Source organism: Penicillium vulpinum (assembly GCF_028829585.1).
Source record: "Penicillium vulpinum strain IBT 29486 chromosome Unknown utg000003l_segment0_segment0, whole genome shotgun sequence".
NCBI lineage: Eukaryota > Fungi > Ascomycota > Eurotiomycetes > Eurotiales > Aspergillaceae > Penicillium > Penicillium vulpinum.
In genome coordinates this window covers 7,676,705-7,696,637 of record NW_026643243.1, presented here as the reverse complement: position 1 = coordinate 7,696,637, position 19,933 = coordinate 7,676,705, and the positions used below count along the sequence as shown (strand labels likewise).

Here is a 19,933-nt window from a genome sequence, read left to right as displayed (position 1 = left end):
CTCGACCTTAGTTGCCCAGAGGAGTTTACACTATCTGCAATGACGAGTTGTAGATCGGATTAGCCCATATTTCTTCCCCATCAAAGTGGAATCTATGGCGCAGTTTTCCCGCCAATCAACACAAAAGGAGGATGCTTGTATTGGATCCATCACTCTCTAGACGTGGGGGATCTGATACACAGCACAATCAGCTTAACCGCCCGGACTTCCCCCGAGGACCCCGCGTGGGATGCGTTTATGGTGTGGGGTTGGCTCGCGAACCTCCAGCTGCAAATATAACCTAGTCGCATCCCAGATTCTGTTACTACAGCACTGCGTCCAGTACCCCTGAATTTTATTCAGTAACTCACTATGGCCAAGATCAAGTCCATCGAGCATTTCCGTGTCAAGCCTCGTTGGCTGTTTGTTAAAGTCACCGATGATGAAGGGAACTTCGGTTGGGGAGAAGGCACACTGGAAGGACACTCTCTTGCAGTTGAAGGCGCGTTAGATGAAATTATCACCCGCATTATCGGATACGAAGCGGAGTATGCTTGAACCCCTCGTTTTGTATCACAACTGAGAAAGATCTAACCGCCTTTCACAGTGACATTCAACACATTTGGCAGACAGTATGGCGGCTTGGATTCTATAGAGGCGGGCCGGTGTTTATGTCGGCTCTATCGGGGATTGACATCGCTTTGTGGGATCTGAAGGGTCGAAAGCTGGGTGTCCCCGTGCACCAGCTTCTGGGGGGAAGGTTCGCCAGAAGGCTCAGGTTTATGCCTGGATTGGAGGTGATCGACCAAGTGATGTTGAGGCCGCGGCGTGAGTTCCGGTAAAAGGAAAGAGAGTAAAAGAAATTGAAATTCTAACAATGTTTGTCAATAGGAAAGAAAGAATCGCCCAAGGCCTCAAGTGCATCAAGATGAACGCCACCGAAGATGTCAACTGGCTCGACTCGCCCGCTGTTTTAGAGTCCTGTGTGGAGCGATTGAAGCAGGTGAAGGCTCTGGGCCTTGATGCCGGTCTAGACTTCCACGGTCGCTTGCACAGACCTATGGCTAAGCAACTAGCCAAGGCACTGGAGCCTTACCACCCTCTGTTTATCGAAGAGCCTCTACTATGCGAACACCCCGAAGCGATCAAGCAACTTTCTGAGCAGACTACAATTCCTATCGCATTTGGCGAGCGGTTATACTCCAGATGGGACATTAAGAGGTTCTTAGAGGATTCGTCGGTAGATATCCTACAGCCCGATATTGCCCACGCAGGAGGTATCTCAGAAACTATGCGCATAGCAAATATGGCTGAAGCCTACGATGTTGCTATCGCGCCTCACTGTCCTCTGGGTCCGATCGCCTTGGCAGCATCACTGCAAGTGGCGGTATCGATACCCAATTTTGTCATTCAAGAAATGTCACTGGGCATGCACTACAATGTTGAAGCTGGAGATATCGACTTGAACAGCTACTTGGTGGATAAGACGGTCTTTGATATCAAGGAGGGATATGTGGCTGCCCCCAGTAAGCCGGGCTTGGGAATTGATATTGATGAAGACTTGGTACGGAAAATCAGCAAGGAGACAGAGCCTTGGCAGCCCAAGGAGTTCTATGGACCGGATGGCTCCATTCGAGAGTGGTAATTATGAGTAACTATGACGGTGTTATGTGCATATTCCTTTTATAGATGTCTTTTCAAATATTTAGCATGCTGTGTGTTTACCGACGCTAAGAGGAAGCGAGATCACAATTCCAATCACCAAGATATATCATGAAACTTTCCTCCTCCTTATTGCTTTGCTTCTTGGCTTTGATCGCTAATTTGTAATATGAAATGGCAAGGTGAGGATTTTATGATGACTGGGCCTTGATCCATATGACATGCAAGTTTCATCATCTCGATATATAACACCACACGCAGGAGGTTTCCGCGACACGACAGGGTTAGAAAATGATGATGGTAGTGTCGCCATCAGAGATATGATTTATTCACCTAACGAGGGACTTAGACTCCTACTTTCTGCAAATAATCCAGCCTGCCAAATATCTGCTTTTCTTTTGTATTCAATCACCATATACAGAGACAACAGCACATAATGATTTTGAAAGTTCTCCTCGCATTTGCAAGCTTGGGGCTTGCTGCAGAATATTCTGTCGTCTCTTTATTCATTCCAAATGCCGATCCTCAATCCTTGTTGGGTGAAGTTCTGGGAGAGGTTCGTATAAATAGGAATGATCTGCGAATATCCCACTAACTCCAAATAGCAATCAGCAACAACTACCTACAGTATCAATTGCCCGCCCGGCCGCACCAATGCTACAGAATGCGGTATGGGCCCCGGCATGTTTTTGACCGCGGCCCCAACAAGCGTTGAATATTTGATAAGTGCCGGATCTGACAACATGTGCGTTTACCCAACTCTCAACCATTGTTACCAGCTGCAATAGATTGCTCATTCATTCAACAGATATAATCATGCCATCTGCGAGATGACTGATCTCCCAACCGGAGTCTATACTTGTACAGACACTGTTACTGGAACGGGGGCTGGTACGACCGGCACCAGCACCTCAACCCTCCCTTGGGACCAGATTACGTTGTTGCCGGTTACCATCACTTCCACTGCCAATGCGGTGGCTGCAACAGTTAACGCCAGTGCCACTACTCCAAGTACTCTAAGTACTACCGAGCATGTGTCGGGTAGTGAGGCAACACCCGTTGCTGCTACCGTCGCCCCTACCCACGTGGGAGGTGTGGCTGGAAGGTCAACACCTACTGGCCTCGTACTAGTTTGTGTCGCAGTTCAAGCTCTGGCATTATTGCTGCTGTGATTGAGCTTGATTCTTCGTCCACCTACCTGGCCTGGCATTCCTTGCCTTTAGGCTTTTCCGACATTGACAAAAGAAATTGCGACAAAGTCTAGTTTAGTAAAATTTCTCAATTTGAACATATGGACAGTTTAAAACTCTCCTTTAATTGCTGGACTGTTCCACTACATCCTGTCATAAATTTGGAATATACATCGGCTTATATCGAGAATATATTGGGCGCACTGTATATCAACCCTTGCATGAATTGTACTCAAACAACCCTGCAGGCTGTAGGGGGGCAATATCCATGGTCACACGCAAAACTGCAAAGACCTAGATACGAATCATCCTCGCCGACAAGAGGTGCCCCATGCGCTCCCGTCGATGGTGGAGGCGGCACTGGATTCCCATACTGCGTACAAGTGCAGGGCCCCGGTGGACAATAACCATAGTTGCAACAAAAGGCGCACAAACCAATGTAGTTATTCGCTCCAGTTCCCGCAATACAGGTGCCGTCACCTCCATCTCCACCGGTACCACTTCCACCACCGCCACCCCCTCCGCCGCTATCATCTCCACCACCATTTGGAGGAGGACAGCCTGACGGGGTTAGAGTCTTAGTAACTGTAACCGTGCTCACGACAGTCGAACATTGTCCAGGGGGTGTTGGTGGTGTAGTCGGAGGAGGACTTGGCAAGGTGGTGCCCGGACTTGTAGATGGGGGAGCTGGGGGAACTGTACCTAATGAGGGGGTCGGTTGGCATGTGCTAACACGCAGGCCAGATCTAAATGCAGCGAGCCCATCGGGCTGCATGGGATCACTGAATCCTGCTGGAAGGGTTCCGACTAGATACCACCGTTAAAAGTTGTGTCAAGACTAGTGGTCATATATTTACTTACCATAGGCGTTGAAGTTATATAAACCGCACACGCACCCGTCTATAATCTGCTTCAGACTGGTCCCTGACAGAATAGTCTGCCCATTGCGAACGACGGCGAAGCTTTGTGAGCCAACTCCCATCGGCACCTCCTGTGCACTTGCACCGGCTGGTGCTTCATAATTGTAGATGTTTCCGCCGCTGTTGACTTGCACTGTGGCTGGGGATGTAAGCAATGATACGACAAACACAGAATCTGCCATAGACTGCCAGCCGTCTGGACGGCCTATGAAATAGTTTCCACTGCCATTGTTTGCTGGTACCATGCAAATATCTGTAGCGTCGCAGTCCACGCCACGTGGTGCAGGTCTATACCAGTAGACTAACTCATCGGATGAGATATGATTTGTGGGAGCTGACTCCCCTGCCTTGAATGCAGCGATGTATGGTTTTGAAATGTCCAGCCATCCGTCGTGGGGCCTATAGTCATCTTAGTTAAGTCCATTGAAATAGGGACGTTATCTTTTCAAAGGCGGGATTGATATTCTCACATGTCATTGACCCATTTCGAGGCCCCGTCATCAGTATGTGGTGATTTCAAAGGACCAATGTAGTGAGACTCTCCATAGTCATTCCATGTCACAATCTCGATGAATCGAGGTTTCAACGCAAGTATCTCGTTCCACCTGTTGAACCATAGGAGATCAGATGGGAAGTTCCAATTCTTGCTATAAGAAACTTCAGGTCCGAAATGCGTGAAGAACCACGGGGATACAGCTGCTTCACAGTCAGAACTTTTAAATTCAAATGTCGATAAAAATTGAAATACTGACGAGCAACATAAGCTTTTCCACCTAGGGCGTTGACATATTCTCGATCTCCATCGGCCACAGAAACATTGTGACCTGGAGTTGGCGCTTTATTGTCTCCGTTGTTTGGCCATGCCATCCAATTCAAGAGGCCGTCAACTGTCGAAATATCCGTCCCCATAGCTGGGTGGAAATTAGGTGCGAAAAAGATGGGTCTTCCAGCTGCAGCTCGCAGTTCCGCAACATTGATTCCATCCCCGGCAAATGATGAAACAAACACTTTGTTGTCCACCATAAGTTGTGCTGGCTTGCTAGCATACTGTGCAATTTTCTGGCCAACTGCGGTAGCCTGATTAATATGCCACCAGTTGAAATCAAACGACAAGAAGACTTTCATGTCATTGTTGGCAGCTGAATCGTATGCCAGTTGAAGTTCTTGATCAGTATAGGGGTCTACGCCAATGTTAAGAGCAAATGCATCGATCCCTAGAGACTTAGCACGCTTCATGTCATCGTCAAAGTCTGCAGGACTCCTTCTATCACTGACGATTCCAATCTTGTTGATTATCAGTATAGATGGAATATAAAAACGTACACGAGGGAATGTTTACCATAAAGTGAGCAAAGACAAGCCGATCTCCCAACTGCTGTCTTTTGGCCGCACGTATGTCTTGGCCCACAACAGACACCGCATGCGCTGTCATAGACAGCAAAGTAATTATGCCCAAAATGAACCGTATCTTCGTCATGACTGGTAAGTCGACTTTTCACCCTAAGTCAATATTTTGAATTCTAACTTGTGGCATCTCTTGTGTAAGTGTCACGTCCTTAAATATATCTTTGATTCACAAGATGACTCGGGAACATTTTGCAGCTGACCTACCAAGTTTAATCATCAGGATGATGAGCGTGATGTTTGCTAGTTATCTCTCCGAAGCTAATCAACGTCTTAGGTTCAAGAAACCATGTGGTTGTTATAAAGATGTTAGCCGAAAAAAGCGTAGATTCAATGATTTGATGTCCGCACGATCGAAACTTTAGTGTTTGCCTGTTCTTCGTTACAACTGGGTACAGGGTGGCCGCCTGATATTGCTAGGCGTATTGATAATTGTTCTAATATATGGATACATGTGCCGATTATCCTACAGAAATAAGATAGGAGCATTGGCTTGTGTTTTGGAACCGTCGATATGTATGTTCTTTCTCAGCTAAATCCATCTTTAGAGACTTGGTTCCCTTTAGGCCGTATTAGCTGAAGTCGTACATTGCCATCATCCATAATGATAGTAGTCATAATCTACCGGAAGGCATGCTTGAGATCTTCTGAACCTTAACTCATCGGCATTTTATCAGTAACCTCCCGAATGTAACCTACGGACCAAATTATTGGTTTCTAAGGATATTTGCATAACTAGATGATAGAAAGTCCGGTATTAATAACGCAACTTCCAGGATTTCATGTATAGACTATGCTCGGCGTGCTTATTACTCTGGAGGACAAGTATGACATTCGCATCAAAAGCTTGGAGAGAGTCCACGAATTGGAGATGAATGTTCTGAGGGTAAATTAACCCAAAAGTCAAATTGCTAAACCATGAGATCTGAATGGAAAGAGATATTTACAGTTATGACCACATAGGCTTTCACATTAAACCTGTTCTTTTCGAAGAAAAATGTTAGCAATAAAATCCCATACTGCACCTGACAAATTGTACAACCATTTTCAATCCCATTAGGGTTTGATGGCTCGGGAAGTATATTAGATTGGCAACTCAATGGGTGTCAGAGCATCAAAGTGATACTCTTTGCATATGGAGAAACTATCAGCAGATTATTGTAACATTTGCGGGGCATCGGTAACAAAGAAATTTGTAACTCCAAAAGCACATGGTCCTGTCACAATACCACCTACTTGGGGTAACTCCTTGCATGGAAGCATGTACAACGTCCAATTGGGCCATCCCCGCTGACCGCCCAGCAGACAAGCAATCGGACATCGGGGTGGGCATTTTTTTGGATTTACTAGAAATAAGCATGTGGCTCAGAGTTCATCTCTCACTTCCTCAACCAGCAGCGTATCCGAAGTTGGGTGGCGCTCGGGAAATATTCGAATAGGGATATTCAACTGCGTCATTGTCCTCCAGGCATATCCTCCGCTCATTATCCATAGCAAGCGTGCAAATATGTTCTTTACCGAAGTGCTTGGCTTTGCCGGGGTTGAAACCCCACATTAAAGGCGCCATACGGGGGTGCCTGTGTACTTCGAAGAACTACAAACCTAGCAAATAGTTGTGAGGTCCGTGGGATCTCCAACTTGGCGAGAGGCCATGATACCAAGAACAGTACTCATGTTCTTGGTCGTCTGCTCATTAGTCGAAAAATCAAAGAGCTCGGTTTTTCTGATCACCAGGCCTCGTTGGCTATAGAACGCGTCAAGGAATCGAAACTTCATTTGTTCAAATACGGTCATGGCTAGTACCTAAAACATTGATTTATATTAGTCGTCAGCAATTTACATGTTCCTTTATTATATTCACTGGAATAGTGCAACACTCGGGAGATTCCTCCCCTTCGAGTCGCGTAACCATGACCGCCGCAATAGTGAGCACCACCGGTCGCGAGAGATCATTTGAGGGCTCTTGCTCAACGATAACAACGATGAGAACATGTGTGAAAGTATCTGGTATAGCCGGTGACTGTTCTCGCAACAGATAGGCAGTGACTGGGGATGATGCCCTTGCTGACAGAATGTCAGTATGAAAACTTTCGGCGTTGAAAGACACGACAGTGCTACTGTGGAGATGTTCCCATGCTTGTAAGCAGGTGATCGTATCATAAGCCCTTGGAATCTCGTACCCTGGCAGCCAATGGGCAATTTGCCACAGAGAGCGCTTATATCCTTCGGCCATGGGAGGTTCTTGCTGGCATCGAAATAGCACAAACATCCTCTCCAGACGGCTCCATAACCCCCATGGCTGCTGCCAAGGCTCCTGGACATCTGTGCTTCTGCATCGTCTCTCCATCATTGAGAGACGCAATTGACCTGTTGCTGACATCTGGCACTAGTGATGTCTACCTCAGGAACCCAGGCGCTACACCGAGGGAGGAAAAATGTAGGCTTATTGCTCATTGCTGTGATGATCGGAAGGCTCGGGATGATCACCATCCGTATCAAGGGCGAAGATCTCAAATTTGACCCCAAGAGTATCGCATTTTGTTGGGTTGATACGCATCTGGGGGTATTTTTTAACGAGCCTGTGTTCGATCTATGCCGGTAATAGCTCGGGCACGCGCTTGCTGGTGCGCCGCATCCAGTTGATACGCATGGCGAGAGATGGCCATTTTGATTTTGGAAGTAGAGAGGCGACGGGAGAAAGTCTGTGATGATGGATGGGTATGTGATGAGTAGATGACGTGAAGGTGAGTTTTAGGACTGAAAACAATCAAAGTTTGTCAACTCAGGGACAAAGACTAGTATTGTAGTGCCCAGATGCACAGCAACCGCCGGGAACTTGGGTCCTACTTATACGCTATACGGCTTGGATAGTCTAGATACCCAGGTATTCAATATTATATTCGAAACCTTTGATGCGATATTTTTTCAGATATCTTTTCAGAATTCTTTTCGGACGTCTTCTCAGATATCTGTTTCCTAGATATTTCACTACGTGCCTGTAAACGTCAGTTTATAATAATCAGTGACAAACTATATATAGGCCACTAGTGGACCTGGAAAATCTCCTACGGAGGGGAGGCACCCTCCCTTGGAACTTGGGACTCCTACGAAGAAATACGGAGTTGCGAAGGGGGAACATACTCGACCGGCTAGAATGTCAACTCTCATCACGCAGTCAGGGCTTGTCAATGCGGCGTCTAAGTTGGTGAGCTTCAGTTATGAGAACAAGGCTTGAGATTATATGCCCCGCACAACTGAAGAAATTGGTTCTCTTCTTAACGCCTCCACCACTACACGAAGTGAGGAGAACATACACCTCCGCCAGCAGATCCAGGTGAGATCGATATCCTGTAGGAGCTGGCCCAGCAGCAACTGGGGGATGCCGCGGGACGCACGGAGGCGTTGGCAAACCAACTGCACTCTCTCTGCTTCTCTTCTATTCTTCTCCATCGTTTCTTCCAGGTTCTTTCTGAGATTTCCTTCTTTGGACACTAAATTCATATATAATTATGAACCTCATGAGTCCTCAGTTTTCTCTCTTTTCTCCTCTTTATTTACTCCTCGGGACTACCCAGTGGATTGGATAAATCCAGCATCAATCAAATACCCGAGTAAGAACCTGTACTCTTACATCAATGCTATGAGAACTTATAGCCAATATGAATAAATCTAGTCTCAGTTCTGCATTGACCTTTATAATCCCATCCTGGTTTGATCCTGGTTTCTGCCCTTGTAAACCCAGGGTCACCCTGGTTTCTTCATCTTAGTCTCTCTCGCCAGTGAATCAGATCTAACGTTGGATCCAAAATAAAATTTCCTAAGTATGACTACGTATCATTGGTGTCCAGTTTGTTCAAGTGCTCAGCAAATAATCAGACCGAAATCTAGTGGTTTGAAGAATGTATTGCCACTCAGTGATATAGTCTAAATGTCCCCACAATAAATGCGGGGACCGTATATGTACTAGCGCGTTTTAGGCCTAGAGGGGGAAAACACTCGAAGTGTGAACGAGCATCCTTCAATCCTATACAACGTACACTCAAAAATTCATACAATATGGCCGCAAATACAAATGAACAGGACCCAACACGGGATGAAATTGCACAGCAACTTGCCTCCACTCCCTTCGCATGCTCATCATTCACCCGTCTGTCTGGAGGCACAGCCAACTTCGTCTATCGAGGCACACTTTCCTCAACCGGCCAGTCCATCATCATCAAGCACACCAAAGATCACTCGGCCTCTAATCCAGACTTTAAAATCGATGTCGCGAGATGCGTTAGTTGCACTCTGCTAAATAACCCTGCTGGACTATACTAATCCCAAAATAGCACTTCGAGGAATCCATTCTCCAAGCCCTGGATGGCCTGGCAGTTCATACAAGTGGCAAAATAACTGTTAAAACACCGCGCTTGTTGAACTTCAATAAGGAAACAGATACCCAGGTGTTAGAAGATCTCCCAAATTCAGTTGACCTGAAGAACTTCCTGCTCTCAGAGGTTTCTCGTGACTTGTCCGAACCCTCGGCGCGAGCCTTGGGCAGTGCCCTTGGATCCTGGCTGAAATCGTTCCATACTTGGTCGGCCGAGGAACGGCAAATGGAGTCTAGAAACGTCCTTGCGGAGAACAAGGCTATGAGAAATTTGAAGTTCTGGGTAAACTACACTATGCTAATCGACACTATTCCAATTTTCCCCGGTATCCTAGAGGGGGATCGTGATATTTTCGAGAAGGTTCGTGACCTCGCTGCTGCAGAGCTTGAGCAACAGAGAGGATTTGGACTTATTCACGGTGACTTCTGGACTGGAAAGTATGCTCTCTTGGATTTAGACTATATGGACTAAACCAGGTTACTAACGGGATTGCTAGTATTCTTATTCCAAACGTTCCTCTCACTCATCAATCTGAACTGACCATGTTCATTGTTGATTGGGAACTGTCGCATATTGGAAGCCGCGCATTAGACTTGGGGCAAATGATCGCTGAGCTGTACGAAACAAAGCTGTTTAAGAATGCCGACGGTGGAGTGTGGATTATCCGAGGGTTCTTGGAGGGGTATGGGACCCTGAATGATGAAATGGCATTCCGCACTGCAATCCACGTTGGTGTGCACCTGATTTGCTGGGGAAGTAGAGTCCCTGGATGGGGCACTGAGAAGCAAGTTGAGGAGGTGGTTAAAGTGGGAAGAGATTTGATCGTCCATGCCTGGAGCAAGGATAAGGCCTGGTTCGCGGAAGGCGCGCTTGGTTGCCTGTTCAAGGATCAGGCCATTCTGGGTTAAGCAGGGAGATCAGACACTGCTGTATTTCGCATCAATGAAATCGCCTTCCTAGGAAATATCATATCGCTCGACGAGCAGCTCTTTAAAATTGCTCCGATCCATAAAGTAGTTGATATTGGAACATTAAATGGGTACAGGATGAAGAGCGCGACCGTATTGATTGTCAAAATTTTCGATTGTTTTTGGTATTTTTGGAATTATTTACGGTAATAATACATCCAAGGTTCCCCGCCAAATATTGCCACTGCTCCACGGACCACACTGGTTCTTCAACTCCCAAGCACATATATACTATGTAGGGAGTTGGTGCAGCCTGTGGAGCGCAGCTATTCCTTCTTCTCCTCAACATCGATAAAGACATGTCCCAGGGGGCCGGGCTCGGAACTCCATCCACAATGGTTGATCTTGTATCTGTTGTTCTTGTCCAGCACCTCCACCAAATTCTCGTGCTCTCCCCCACGGTTTTCCCAGTGGAGCTCGCAGATCTTCTCATCGTCATGAAATAAGTCTAGACGGCCCTCACTGCCGCGCCGGCTTCTAGCGCCGAACTCGCCAATGCCGTCGCCGGAGATCTTGATCTCGTCGATCTCGTCTTCGGTAAGGGACTTGCGGCGGTCGTTGGGGTCGGCAAATTCGCCGCTGTCGGTTATTAGTGGTAGTAAAAATATAAGAGATGTCTGGAATGAATACATACCCTTCAATGACGGTGTTCTGAACTAGGATCTGGCCATCTTTGATATGGTCCCGAATGTGGAATTGGACCCACTTGGTATTGTACTTGTCGATAGTATCCATATTGGAAATGTGTGAAGTAATTGTGTGAATTGTAGAGAACTGAAATTCAACGAAATGTCACCTCTTTATATATTAACTTATGTACCCCAGAGTGTGGGGAATGCTTGTGGTGATGTAATTCGGGTAGTCCATAAATGGTACGATTAACACGATTGTCCAATAACCTACCGGGACCAAACAACCTTGCTTGTCTTTGCGGGGTTGACATGCCTATCAATTCATCTTGTTGCATCATTTCATGTGATCTATTGTGGAGTGGCATGATAATTGGGTAGAACACATGACATTTGAAGTTACGTGACTTAGTCGTACCACGAATACCCAATAAGACGGCAAGACAACGAGACTACAAGACAAATCGGACCACTCTGTCTCTGTCAGGTGTACAAAATCAATGGTAATGAGTCTGAATTTTGTCTGTTCCCCTAATAGACAAAGAAAGCACTCACCTCGCAGACTGAACAATAGCCATCGATGGTTTCATCTCCCTAATACAGAATCATCTTAACATCAAGGTCCTATAGACATGTGTTTCAATGGTATTCATTATTGTGTCACGCCACAAGCATACAAGATACCTGCGCTAACACTTTATATCCGTCTTACACATAACAGGCTAGCAACAGGACTGTAAGGCAGCCTATGTGAGTATTAAAGCCCAATGGACGTGATATTTGAGTGAAATGCCTGACTTCAATATCTCGTCAACTACGTTCAATTTTCCTACAGCTATATGTGGTCGGGAAGACCAATGTACGATATTTAGGGAGTTTATAAATAGTGACTTTTCTGGAAAATCGCCAGACTTTCACAGCCTTCCCGGAACTCCCGGTGGATCATTTTGGCGTTTCATGCCTGATATTGCAGGCAACAATCACGAGTTCCCGACCGATTTTTTGAACAACGATTTACCGAGGAGATTGGATAAATATTGTTTGTAACTGGAAGCGTTGCAGATATCATATAGTCTATTTTTTCAATAATATATCCCCATCGGTGAATATATATAAAGTTTGTGCCATGGCCCGATTATTAGTATGTCTTGGCGGGTGAAATTGGATTCCAAAAATAGTCGGTGTTCTCCATTATTATTTGTCCATAAAAATCGAATAGAAAATAGAAGCGAGGGATGGGGCTATGAATTTATGAGAGCACAGGGCGAGGATCATGTAGTGTCTTCGAGTCCCAATATACCCAGACCATAGCACCATACCTGATTCTATAATGGTTATAAAAAGAGTTGATCAGTGGAAGTCATCCAAAATTAGAGATCTCTAGTATCAAATCAGCCTTGTGGGGAAGATGCCGCGCGGCAAATGTGTGTGCAGAAGTTCAAAAAGATCCCCCGGCTGTGCAGAGGCTGATTCCACTAGCCTAGCTTAGAGAGGTTTGAGGCGTAAGTGTTTATTAGTCCAACGTCCCGGGTGGCTTTTTTTTTTTTTTTTTCCAGTCTATCAAATGTCAATCACCTCTTAAATTATTCTGATCCGCATTCTTTCTCTTTTCCCCAAAAGCTTTCTCTCCCGGCTTGTTGTGACACCATGCAGATTTTAATATTTGCACTATGCACAGCTTTGTGCTCCCCGGTGCTCGCTCAACCGTATACCTCTGAAATCACATGGATTTCAGCCACAACAACATCCACTGAAAGTTTATGGCCAACCTCGGAGCCAACTGAGGTAGCCCACCTCTACGGGAAACGCGGATATCGTGACATCCTCCAAGCTAGAGACACCACTGCGACAACCGATGAGGCTACATCCAGAACCGATGAAGCCGATTCCACAACCGATACCCCATCAGAAACAACCTCCGCGGAGAGAAGCTCATCAGAGATAACTGTATCGGAAACAACCTCAGCAGAGACAACTTCAGAGACAACCAAATCTGAGACAACCACTTCAACAACGGAGTCTACGACCGCGAGCCCCACATCTGAAACTACCACCGAGACCCCCTCAACATCTCCAACCCCCACATCTACCACTGAGACTCCAAGCAGCTCCTCATTGACGTCGAGTACCCCAACGACAGTCAGCACCTCTACAACAACAAGTAGTACAAGTCCAACTTCGACGGGCAAATCCGCAGCAGAGCTTGCCGGTAAGTCTTCAAACCCACCCGCTCCAAAATGCCCATCGTACTAACTATTATATCTAGAATGGAACCGAAAGGGTAACATAGCAGCAATTGTATTTGGCTGCTGTTTTATCTCGTTCTTCCTCATCGTCTGCATAGTATACTATTTATCTAGCAGAGCGAAGGCACGACGCATCGCGGCTAGCAAGCTGTCAAGTTCCAATGATTCGTACTCGAAGATACCCCTTGTGGCCATAAACGTGGATTCGCCTAGTGAGCCTGAGGTGAACCGCTCCTCACCGATGCCCAACAACAATCCGCAGACCGAATATTATCCTACAGGGGGCTCCCCATCGGTGTCGAATTATTCCGCTCCATCAGGGTCGAATTACAGCCACGCCCATTCCATGCCATCTCCGATGACGCCGGATCAAGCATCTCATAGGGATTATTCATTGCGAGGACAAAATAATGAGCAGTGGAATACACGTATAGTCTGACGTGTCGCATTTTTGAGCTTTCGCATTGCTTCTAGGGTTGGGTTTTTTTACTTCTTTTGGGAACGTTGTCATGTATTTCTAGCGTCATAAATATGAGATGTGTACGATTTACACTGGATTCAAAGGTATACAAGCACTGCGGAGATTTATGAAGTAACAGCGAGCGTATTTGGAAGTAGAGTTCAATCTCCTTCTTAATAGAATGATAGAATGAAATTGAGATATATCATCTATAAGCTTGCGGTACGGGCTAAGCCCGAATAGGCTACATCTTTGCGATTTGATGAGAAGTTACTCCTTTCTTCATCTAGTCGTCAGAGCAAAGACCACATACAAATTTGTAAAAAAAATCATATTTTATTAAAAGAGCCAGAATGGTCCAAAACTATCTGTCACGGTAGTCTGCGCAAATCCTATAACTGCCTTGACTATTTGAGTTCGGCCTCGATAATGCTTTGGCCATCACCAGGTGGCGCCCAGAACTTGACAACCTGGAAACCAGCATGTTCCAGCAATCGAGTCCAACGGGACTGGGAGCGCTCCATACTGTTACAGAAAATCATCATTACCCAATCGCACATCGCTGGTAACATAGCACTGTCGCGATCTGCCAGCACAAACTCTTCAATGATCAGCTTCGAGTAACCTCTCTTCATTGCACCAGCTATCTGGGCAAGAATAACATTGCTGTCTTTGTCAGACCAATCATGAAGAATGAATTTCATATAATAAATGCGAGCGCCTGGAACCAATGTCAACAAGTATCAAAATCACATAGCAGCGCAACAATATACTCACCATGGATTGGCTGTGGCTTAAACAGATCAAATGCTTGTTTTTCGATGCGCTTGGTATCTATAGTGCTTTCTTCCAAAATATGCGGCAAATCCTGGAGCACCAAACGACCTGTCACATCCGGAAACCGTGCCGCAAAGTCTACGAGTTCATGGCCTCGTCCCCCTGCAACATCAACCATAAGCGTCTCGGAATCAGAACAAGCAACACTTAGAAGACGCTCTTCCACCGGGAACCATTCAAGCCAACTAGGTCGCGCGCCGCGGTTAGCCTCCATGAAGGTATTGCAAGAATCAAGGTACTCTGGATTTTGCGGCAACCAAGTCCAAAACGTCTCGTCGGTCTTCTCGACGAATTGTAATGGGCCTGCAGTAGTGCCCTCTGGATTCCGATGTTCCTGTTGACGGAGAAACTCGGGGATTTTAGCAAGAGTTGGCATCCCAACGTCGAATAAAAACTTGACCACGGAAATGCTGAGTCGGTCGGTCAGCTGGCGTGTCATTGTAGTCGGGATGTAGATGCGCGTATCGCATTCGCCAACATAGTCAATCCCAACTAAGACACGCAAGACTCGTTCTATCATGATGTTTCATCGTTAACTACAGTGCAATACAAAGGACGATGGAAAATAATAACATGCCGGCTAGGATCGGACTCGCGTTTTTCACGGCCGCTAGTTCATCGAGCGATACTGGCCCATTGCGCTCCGTTAGGGTTGTGAATATACCCATGTCGATAGCAATGCGCACACACATAACTTGAGTAGGCTACACTCGAGTTAGCTATCACACCATCACCCTAGACGAGCTAGTAATTACAGAGTAGGTCAGATGATAGACCGAATCCTTAGGCTTCTGTAGTGCATTCACGAGTCTTTGTGCTGCCTTCAGTGCGGCAACGCGATCTATTTCTTCATGTTGGTTTCGGAAAGCCCCCAGCGATTCGGTCAATTGATTCTGCAGTTCGTCAATTGACTCAGTGGATACATCTTTTGCCATCTTATGTATTTTGAATGGAGGTATGGGTATGTATGTATAAGGGCCGTGGGTAATTGCAACTTCAAAAGACAGCGACAGCGTAGACTGACGACAGAAAGCGAAATTCGGGGTAGGGAAATTGACCACGATATTTCAGGGTGCGTAGATATATAGCGGCTCGGGGTCGGGATGGGGTCAGAAATCAGACCAAGGGGGTACTGCTGACCTTTCAGTAGTATCTGTTGGTCAATACTCAGTGTGTGTCCCCTTGCTTCTGTTACATAGACACCGTCTGGGTTTTGAAAAATATGGCATCTTTGATTAGATCATCCCGTTTTGGTATGAAATATGCGTACCTATATGCATAGGGTGCATTCCAATATAGGGTAAATACTTTGTACTGATAAAGATGAAGTAGTATGTGCTGTATGCGGTTATATAAATATAAAAATAATAAAAAAACAGTATGATGCTGGTTTGCAAGAAGGTGGGTGAGTGGAGGGGTTGTAAGGTAATGAAAGGAATAAGGCATGCATACATGATATTTCACCATAACTGGTAAGATTAGTGTGACTATATAATTCCTGCTCCTGCTCATGGGACAGGCTGCATCCGCGCCGCGCCAATGGTTCTTATAAATCCTGATGGCAGTCTCAATAGCGTGGAATGTACTGGCGATCCACCTGTGGATATTCCTTGATTTTTCCTTCACTAAGCATATCGACTAAGCGCATGTAGGGTCATGGGCTGACATTAATATTCGGTATACGTGAGTCATCTATCCTTTCTGTCTCTCTTTAAATCATTAACAAAGGCTACTGAAAACCAGGATTGAGGTGAGTAATCCTCTAGTATACACACAACCCTAGCTTATGAAGATAATTAGATGTATTTCATTATCGTATGGGCATCATTGCCTACCCTTCGGCAGTGTTACTCGGTGGTACTGCAGCGCTCCCGCAAAAGTTCAGCGTACATGCGCTCAGATTCGACCCCTCAACAGAAGCCAATCCCCCTTCTCCGTCGTGCTCCAGATGCTTCGTTATTTGCCACCCGCACTGTAGCACAAGTCGACCAAAAGGAAAGTCGTCATTCAGGAAAATATATTGGGGCATGTCGGAATACAGAAGACCACAGAGGTTCGTGTGGTTCAGGAACTTCGGCTGGAGAATGAGAGGATCCCACATTTCCCACAATTGAATCCCTTTGGTGTCCCTTGAAAGCTCATATGTGGAAAATGAAACTTTCATTTTCCTATTCACGCTTAAATTGAAGATTTCACAATTGTCGGCATAAAACCAGTGCCCTCGGCACATCCAATATACTCGCACTCCACCTCATCCGCTTTCAGAACTACGGTCTCTACCCACAAGCAGATCTTCCCATCTTTCATTTCTCCCTCGGATCCATACGATTCAAGGAAGCGTTTTCTCATATCAACATGTCCTTTGTTGAGGCGCCCGATCCGCTCCATATAGCTCAAGTCCTTGAAATAGAACAACTGAACTTTCTTGTTGTACTGAAGAGCACTCAGAGCCCGAGGCTCAGAATCGCAGAATGTACCACTACCGGGCTCATAACACAATCTAGCATCAAGGATTCCCGCCTCGGGTCCAGCATCTACAAGATCCTTGACCCACTGGTTGAAACTGCCATCAAAATTCTCGAACCAGTGATTGCGCTCTTCAGCTAACAATTCAGTATGGTCCTGTCCCTCTACTACAAAGCAGAGGTTGTCGGCGATTTCCACATGTTGGACTCGACCAGGCCGATCAAGATTCGATTCAGGTGCCCGAGGACAAATTGGCTTGGAACCAGGGGTTGGTGATGCGAATTTATCAACAGAAGAGTCGGCCATTCGGTGGCGATAACATCCCCAGTAACTGGATTTCTCGCCAAGAGAGACTCTGGTGCCCAACTGACCCATTCCATTCTCATACGTCTGATTGGTTCCATACTGGCTTCGCCGCGGAGAAGGTTTCATTACCTCCCTCCACATGCCAGATTCGGATGGGAGGTCTTTCCAAAAGTGAGAGACATCTTCCTGCTCCCACCAAGCTTTATAGTCCCCATGGGTCTTCCAGTAGGTGAGCCAGATGAAGGTCTTTCCGGCAGAAATAGAACCACGACCATCTTTCATTAATCGGTACACAAATACCGGGTTTTCATTCATCAGTGCGTTAAATTCGTCCGTGAGATGTTCCTGGTCGTCGGTTGGCTCTCCGGTGGGGTATTGGATGCCGAAGATGGAAATAACAAAAGGCTCATCGTTGGCAAATTTGACTCCCCACATGATGTTTTCGTTTTAGCTGTCCGCAATGGAAGAAAAGAATATTGCTATTGAACAAAGAGTCGCCAGGCTTAGGATGACTACCCTCCGGTTATTCAACTTATCACCAGTTCATGAGCTGTGTTACTATGTGACTGGTGGAAAAATGAATGCGGGGTTGGGCATTCCTACCTAGACTACAACTTTTATAAGGAACCTCAGGCTCAGTCCTGGAAGATGGACTAAGCGTCAACACGGGCTCGCTTCAAATGCAAAAAGGTCCTTTCAGGCCACCATGGGGATCATATCGCCGCTTAAGCTGCTGTAACTTCTCAAAGTTATCGCCATATATCTAAATTCCCTTGTCAGCTTTTCAATCAATTATAGAACAAAGTGCTTCTACTCACCTTTTTTAGATCATTGAACTCCTCGAGTGAATGAGTAAAGTACTGCAATTCATCTTGTCCGCATATAAAGGATGGTGCCGCTCGAAGCTCCCTGTATGCTAGCTCTCTGCTTTCTCTAGAACTTCTTGGGGCACCAGTTCCGAGTTGCAAGACAGACTGACCGCTCGTGCCCGGCCAGGCTCGCAGCATTGGGTCTACCGAATGAAAAGCTGGCTAAAACCATGAAATAAAACCGGATCAGCAAACGCAGTTTCCGTGTTTGAGTAACCTATCACTGCATACCTTTTGCATGAATTCTATCAAAACATATGTCCCACCAAGACAAAGAGATGGATCCTTTAGGGTCAAACTCTCAATCCAGTGCCACGCCCTCGAAATTAGTTGTTCATCGATGTCGGAAATAACGAGGCAGGACTGGAAGTTTGCAGTTTTTCCTTTGGCAGCTTCAAGGCCATCTTTGTTTTGATGTTAGCTCATTCATAACACTCCATCGGGATTGTGAGTTTACCCCAAATTCGGTTGCACTCTCGAATTGTCATGGAGCTGGTTCCATCAATGGCACCTTCAATATCCAAAGCCCAACCAAACCCCTCTGCACTTCTCCCATGTTTTTCCCCATGTGCGTCAAAGACCTGAAGACCAATACCTGGTTTTGGAGTGTCCCCCACATAATGGCCTTGGCTAAGGTCGAGAGGAAAGATATGCATCGCCATCTTTGGGTCCTTGCACTCTGCGGTGAACTTTGAAATGGCCTTCGCGACGACAGAAAATGCCGATCTTGGATATGATATTTGGCCAGAATATATTTTGTCCGGGTAGGGGTATACTCGCAGTTTGACCTCTATCAGTACTGTATATTTGAAATCAGCAGACAGTCCATGTATACCAATGCGTGGATCTTGCCTGACCTCCAAAACTTCCACCGCCACCTCTCAATGCCCAAAGTAGTTCTGGCTCAGTAGATGCCCACAAAATTCTACCGTCCGTCAAGGCGACCTTTGCGTCTAGCATGTTGTGCGGGTCGGTAGCAAGACCTTTTTCAGAAGACAACCACGATATTCCACCTGCAAGAATGGACCCGCCAACTCCAACGTATGTGCAACGAGCGCCAACCACTGTGGTTGTCGTTTAACCTTTTGCACTATATAGAGCAGAAAGATTGGACATACCAGCATGGCCCGGGGCACTTTCCTCGATTTTGCGATCAACTTGTCCCCAACTTTGCCCTGCACCAATAATCACAGTCTGATCTTCTGCATTGTATTCGAATTGATCAAAAGCAGACAACGAGATCAGCACATCGCTGGCAGATGAGGACCCCACCCCAGTACTTCGGACCGCCCAATCCAGATTAGAGTTTGATAAAAAAGAAAGCAAAGCTGCCAGAGACGAAGGCGTGCAGGGCCGAGCGATGATCTTAGGCTTTAAATCTTTCTGAAGAGCCCAAGTGGAACTCTCTGGTCTGTAAAACGGAGAGTTTGGATATATTATTTCGGAGGAAGAAAGTGGAAGTTCGGCAATAAATTTCTGAGACATTTTTTACATCTGATTGAATCGAGGATTATGAGTTGAAAATGATGAATCTGATGTAGACCCCAGGAGACATCAGACAACTATGTGATGGCAAAGCCTGGAGCTCTGGGGCGTTCGATGAATTACGTCATACTCGTAGGTT

The 19,933-nt window shown here is 46.2% G+C and overlaps 10 protein-coding genes across 10 annotated transcripts; 4 read left to right on the top strand and 6 right to left on the bottom strand.

Annotated features, from left to right (window-relative positions):
* Window positions 1-351: 351 nt before the first annotated feature.
* Window positions 352-1,624, top strand: N7479_007954 (mandelate racemase/muconate lactonizing enzyme family protein; the record flags this gene model as incomplete). Its single annotated transcript, XM_057255648.1, has 3 exons — window positions 352-527; window positions 587-817; window positions 871-1,624. 3 exons carry the CDS (start codon window positions 352-354, stop codon window positions 1,622-1,624), a joined length of 1,161 nt encoding a protein of 386 aa, XP_057109510.1.
* A 453-nt stretch (window positions 1,625-2,077) lies between these two features.
* Window positions 2,078-2,813, top strand: N7479_007953 (uncharacterized protein; the record flags this gene model as incomplete). The annotated part of the gene is made up of 3 exons (XM_057255647.1): window positions 2,078-2,197; window positions 2,247-2,386; window positions 2,450-2,813. 3 exons carry the CDS (start codon window positions 2,078-2,080, stop codon window positions 2,811-2,813), a joined length of 624 nt encoding a protein of 207 aa, XP_057109509.1.
* A 250-nt stretch (window positions 2,814-3,063) lies between these two features.
* On the bottom strand, window positions 3,064-5,228 carry N7479_007952 (glycoside hydrolase family 71 protein; the record flags this gene model as incomplete). The annotated part of the gene is made up of 5 exons (XM_057255646.1): window positions 3,064-3,638; window positions 3,693-4,150; window positions 4,222-4,464; window positions 4,500-5,035; window positions 5,091-5,228. 5 exons carry the CDS (start codon window positions 5,226-5,228, stop codon window positions 3,064-3,066), a joined length of 1,950 nt encoding a protein of 649 aa, XP_057109508.1.
* A 1,529-nt stretch (window positions 5,229-6,757) lies between these two features.
* On the bottom strand, window positions 6,758-7,505 carry N7479_007951 (uncharacterized protein; the record flags this gene model as incomplete). Its single annotated transcript, XM_057255645.1, has 2 exons — window positions 6,758-6,958; window positions 7,017-7,505. 2 exons carry the CDS (start codon window positions 7,503-7,505, stop codon window positions 6,758-6,760), a joined length of 690 nt encoding a protein of 229 aa, XP_057109507.1.
* A 1,706-nt stretch (window positions 7,506-9,211) lies between these two features.
* On the top strand, window positions 9,212-10,436 carry N7479_007950 (uncharacterized protein; the record flags this gene model as incomplete). The annotated part of the gene is made up of 3 exons (XM_057255644.1): window positions 9,212-9,433; window positions 9,487-9,965; window positions 10,025-10,436. The coding sequence occupies 3 exons, from the start codon at window positions 9,212-9,214 to the stop codon at window positions 10,434-10,436; spliced, it is 1,113 nt and encodes a 370-aa protein (XP_057109506.1).
* Window positions 10,437-10,762: 326 nt separating this feature from the next.
* Window positions 10,763-11,231, bottom strand: N7479_007949 (aegerolysin family protein; the record flags this gene model as incomplete). The annotated part of the gene is made up of 2 exons (XM_057255643.1): window positions 10,763-11,075; window positions 11,131-11,231. 2 exons carry the CDS (start codon window positions 11,229-11,231, stop codon window positions 10,763-10,765), a joined length of 414 nt encoding a protein of 137 aa, XP_057109505.1.
* Window positions 11,232-12,772: 1,541 nt separating this feature from the next.
* On the top strand, window positions 12,773-13,810 carry N7479_007948 (uncharacterized protein; the record flags this gene model as incomplete). Its single annotated transcript, XM_057255642.1, has 2 exons — window positions 12,773-13,334; window positions 13,392-13,810. The coding sequence occupies 2 exons, from the start codon at window positions 12,773-12,775 to the stop codon at window positions 13,808-13,810; spliced, it is 981 nt and encodes a 326-aa protein (XP_057109504.1).
* A 428-nt stretch (window positions 13,811-14,238) lies between these two features.
* N7479_007947 (uncharacterized protein) lies at window positions 14,239-15,603 on the bottom strand (the record flags this gene model as incomplete). Its single annotated transcript, XM_057255641.1, has 4 exons — window positions 14,239-14,552; window positions 14,609-15,160; window positions 15,219-15,372; window positions 15,424-15,603. The coding sequence occupies 4 exons, from the start codon at window positions 15,601-15,603 to the stop codon at window positions 14,239-14,241; spliced, it is 1,200 nt and encodes a 399-aa protein (XP_057109503.1).
* A 1,243-nt stretch (window positions 15,604-16,846) lies between these two features.
* N7479_007946 (phenylacetaldoxime dehydratase family protein) lies at window positions 16,847-17,875 on the bottom strand (the record flags this gene model as incomplete). The annotated part of the gene is made up of 1 exon (XM_057255640.1): window positions 16,847-17,875. One exon carries the CDS (start codon window positions 17,873-17,875, stop codon window positions 16,847-16,849), a length of 1,029 nt encoding a protein of 342 aa, XP_057109502.1.
* A 1,387-nt stretch (window positions 17,876-19,262) lies between these two features.
* On the bottom strand, window positions 19,263-19,794 carry N7479_007945 (uncharacterized protein; the record flags this gene model as incomplete). Its single annotated transcript, XM_057255639.1, has 2 exons — window positions 19,263-19,399; window positions 19,428-19,794. The coding sequence occupies 2 exons, from the start codon at window positions 19,792-19,794 to the stop codon at window positions 19,263-19,265; spliced, it is 504 nt and encodes a 167-aa protein (XP_057109501.1).
* Between the last annotated feature and the right edge of the window lie 139 nt (window positions 19,795-19,933).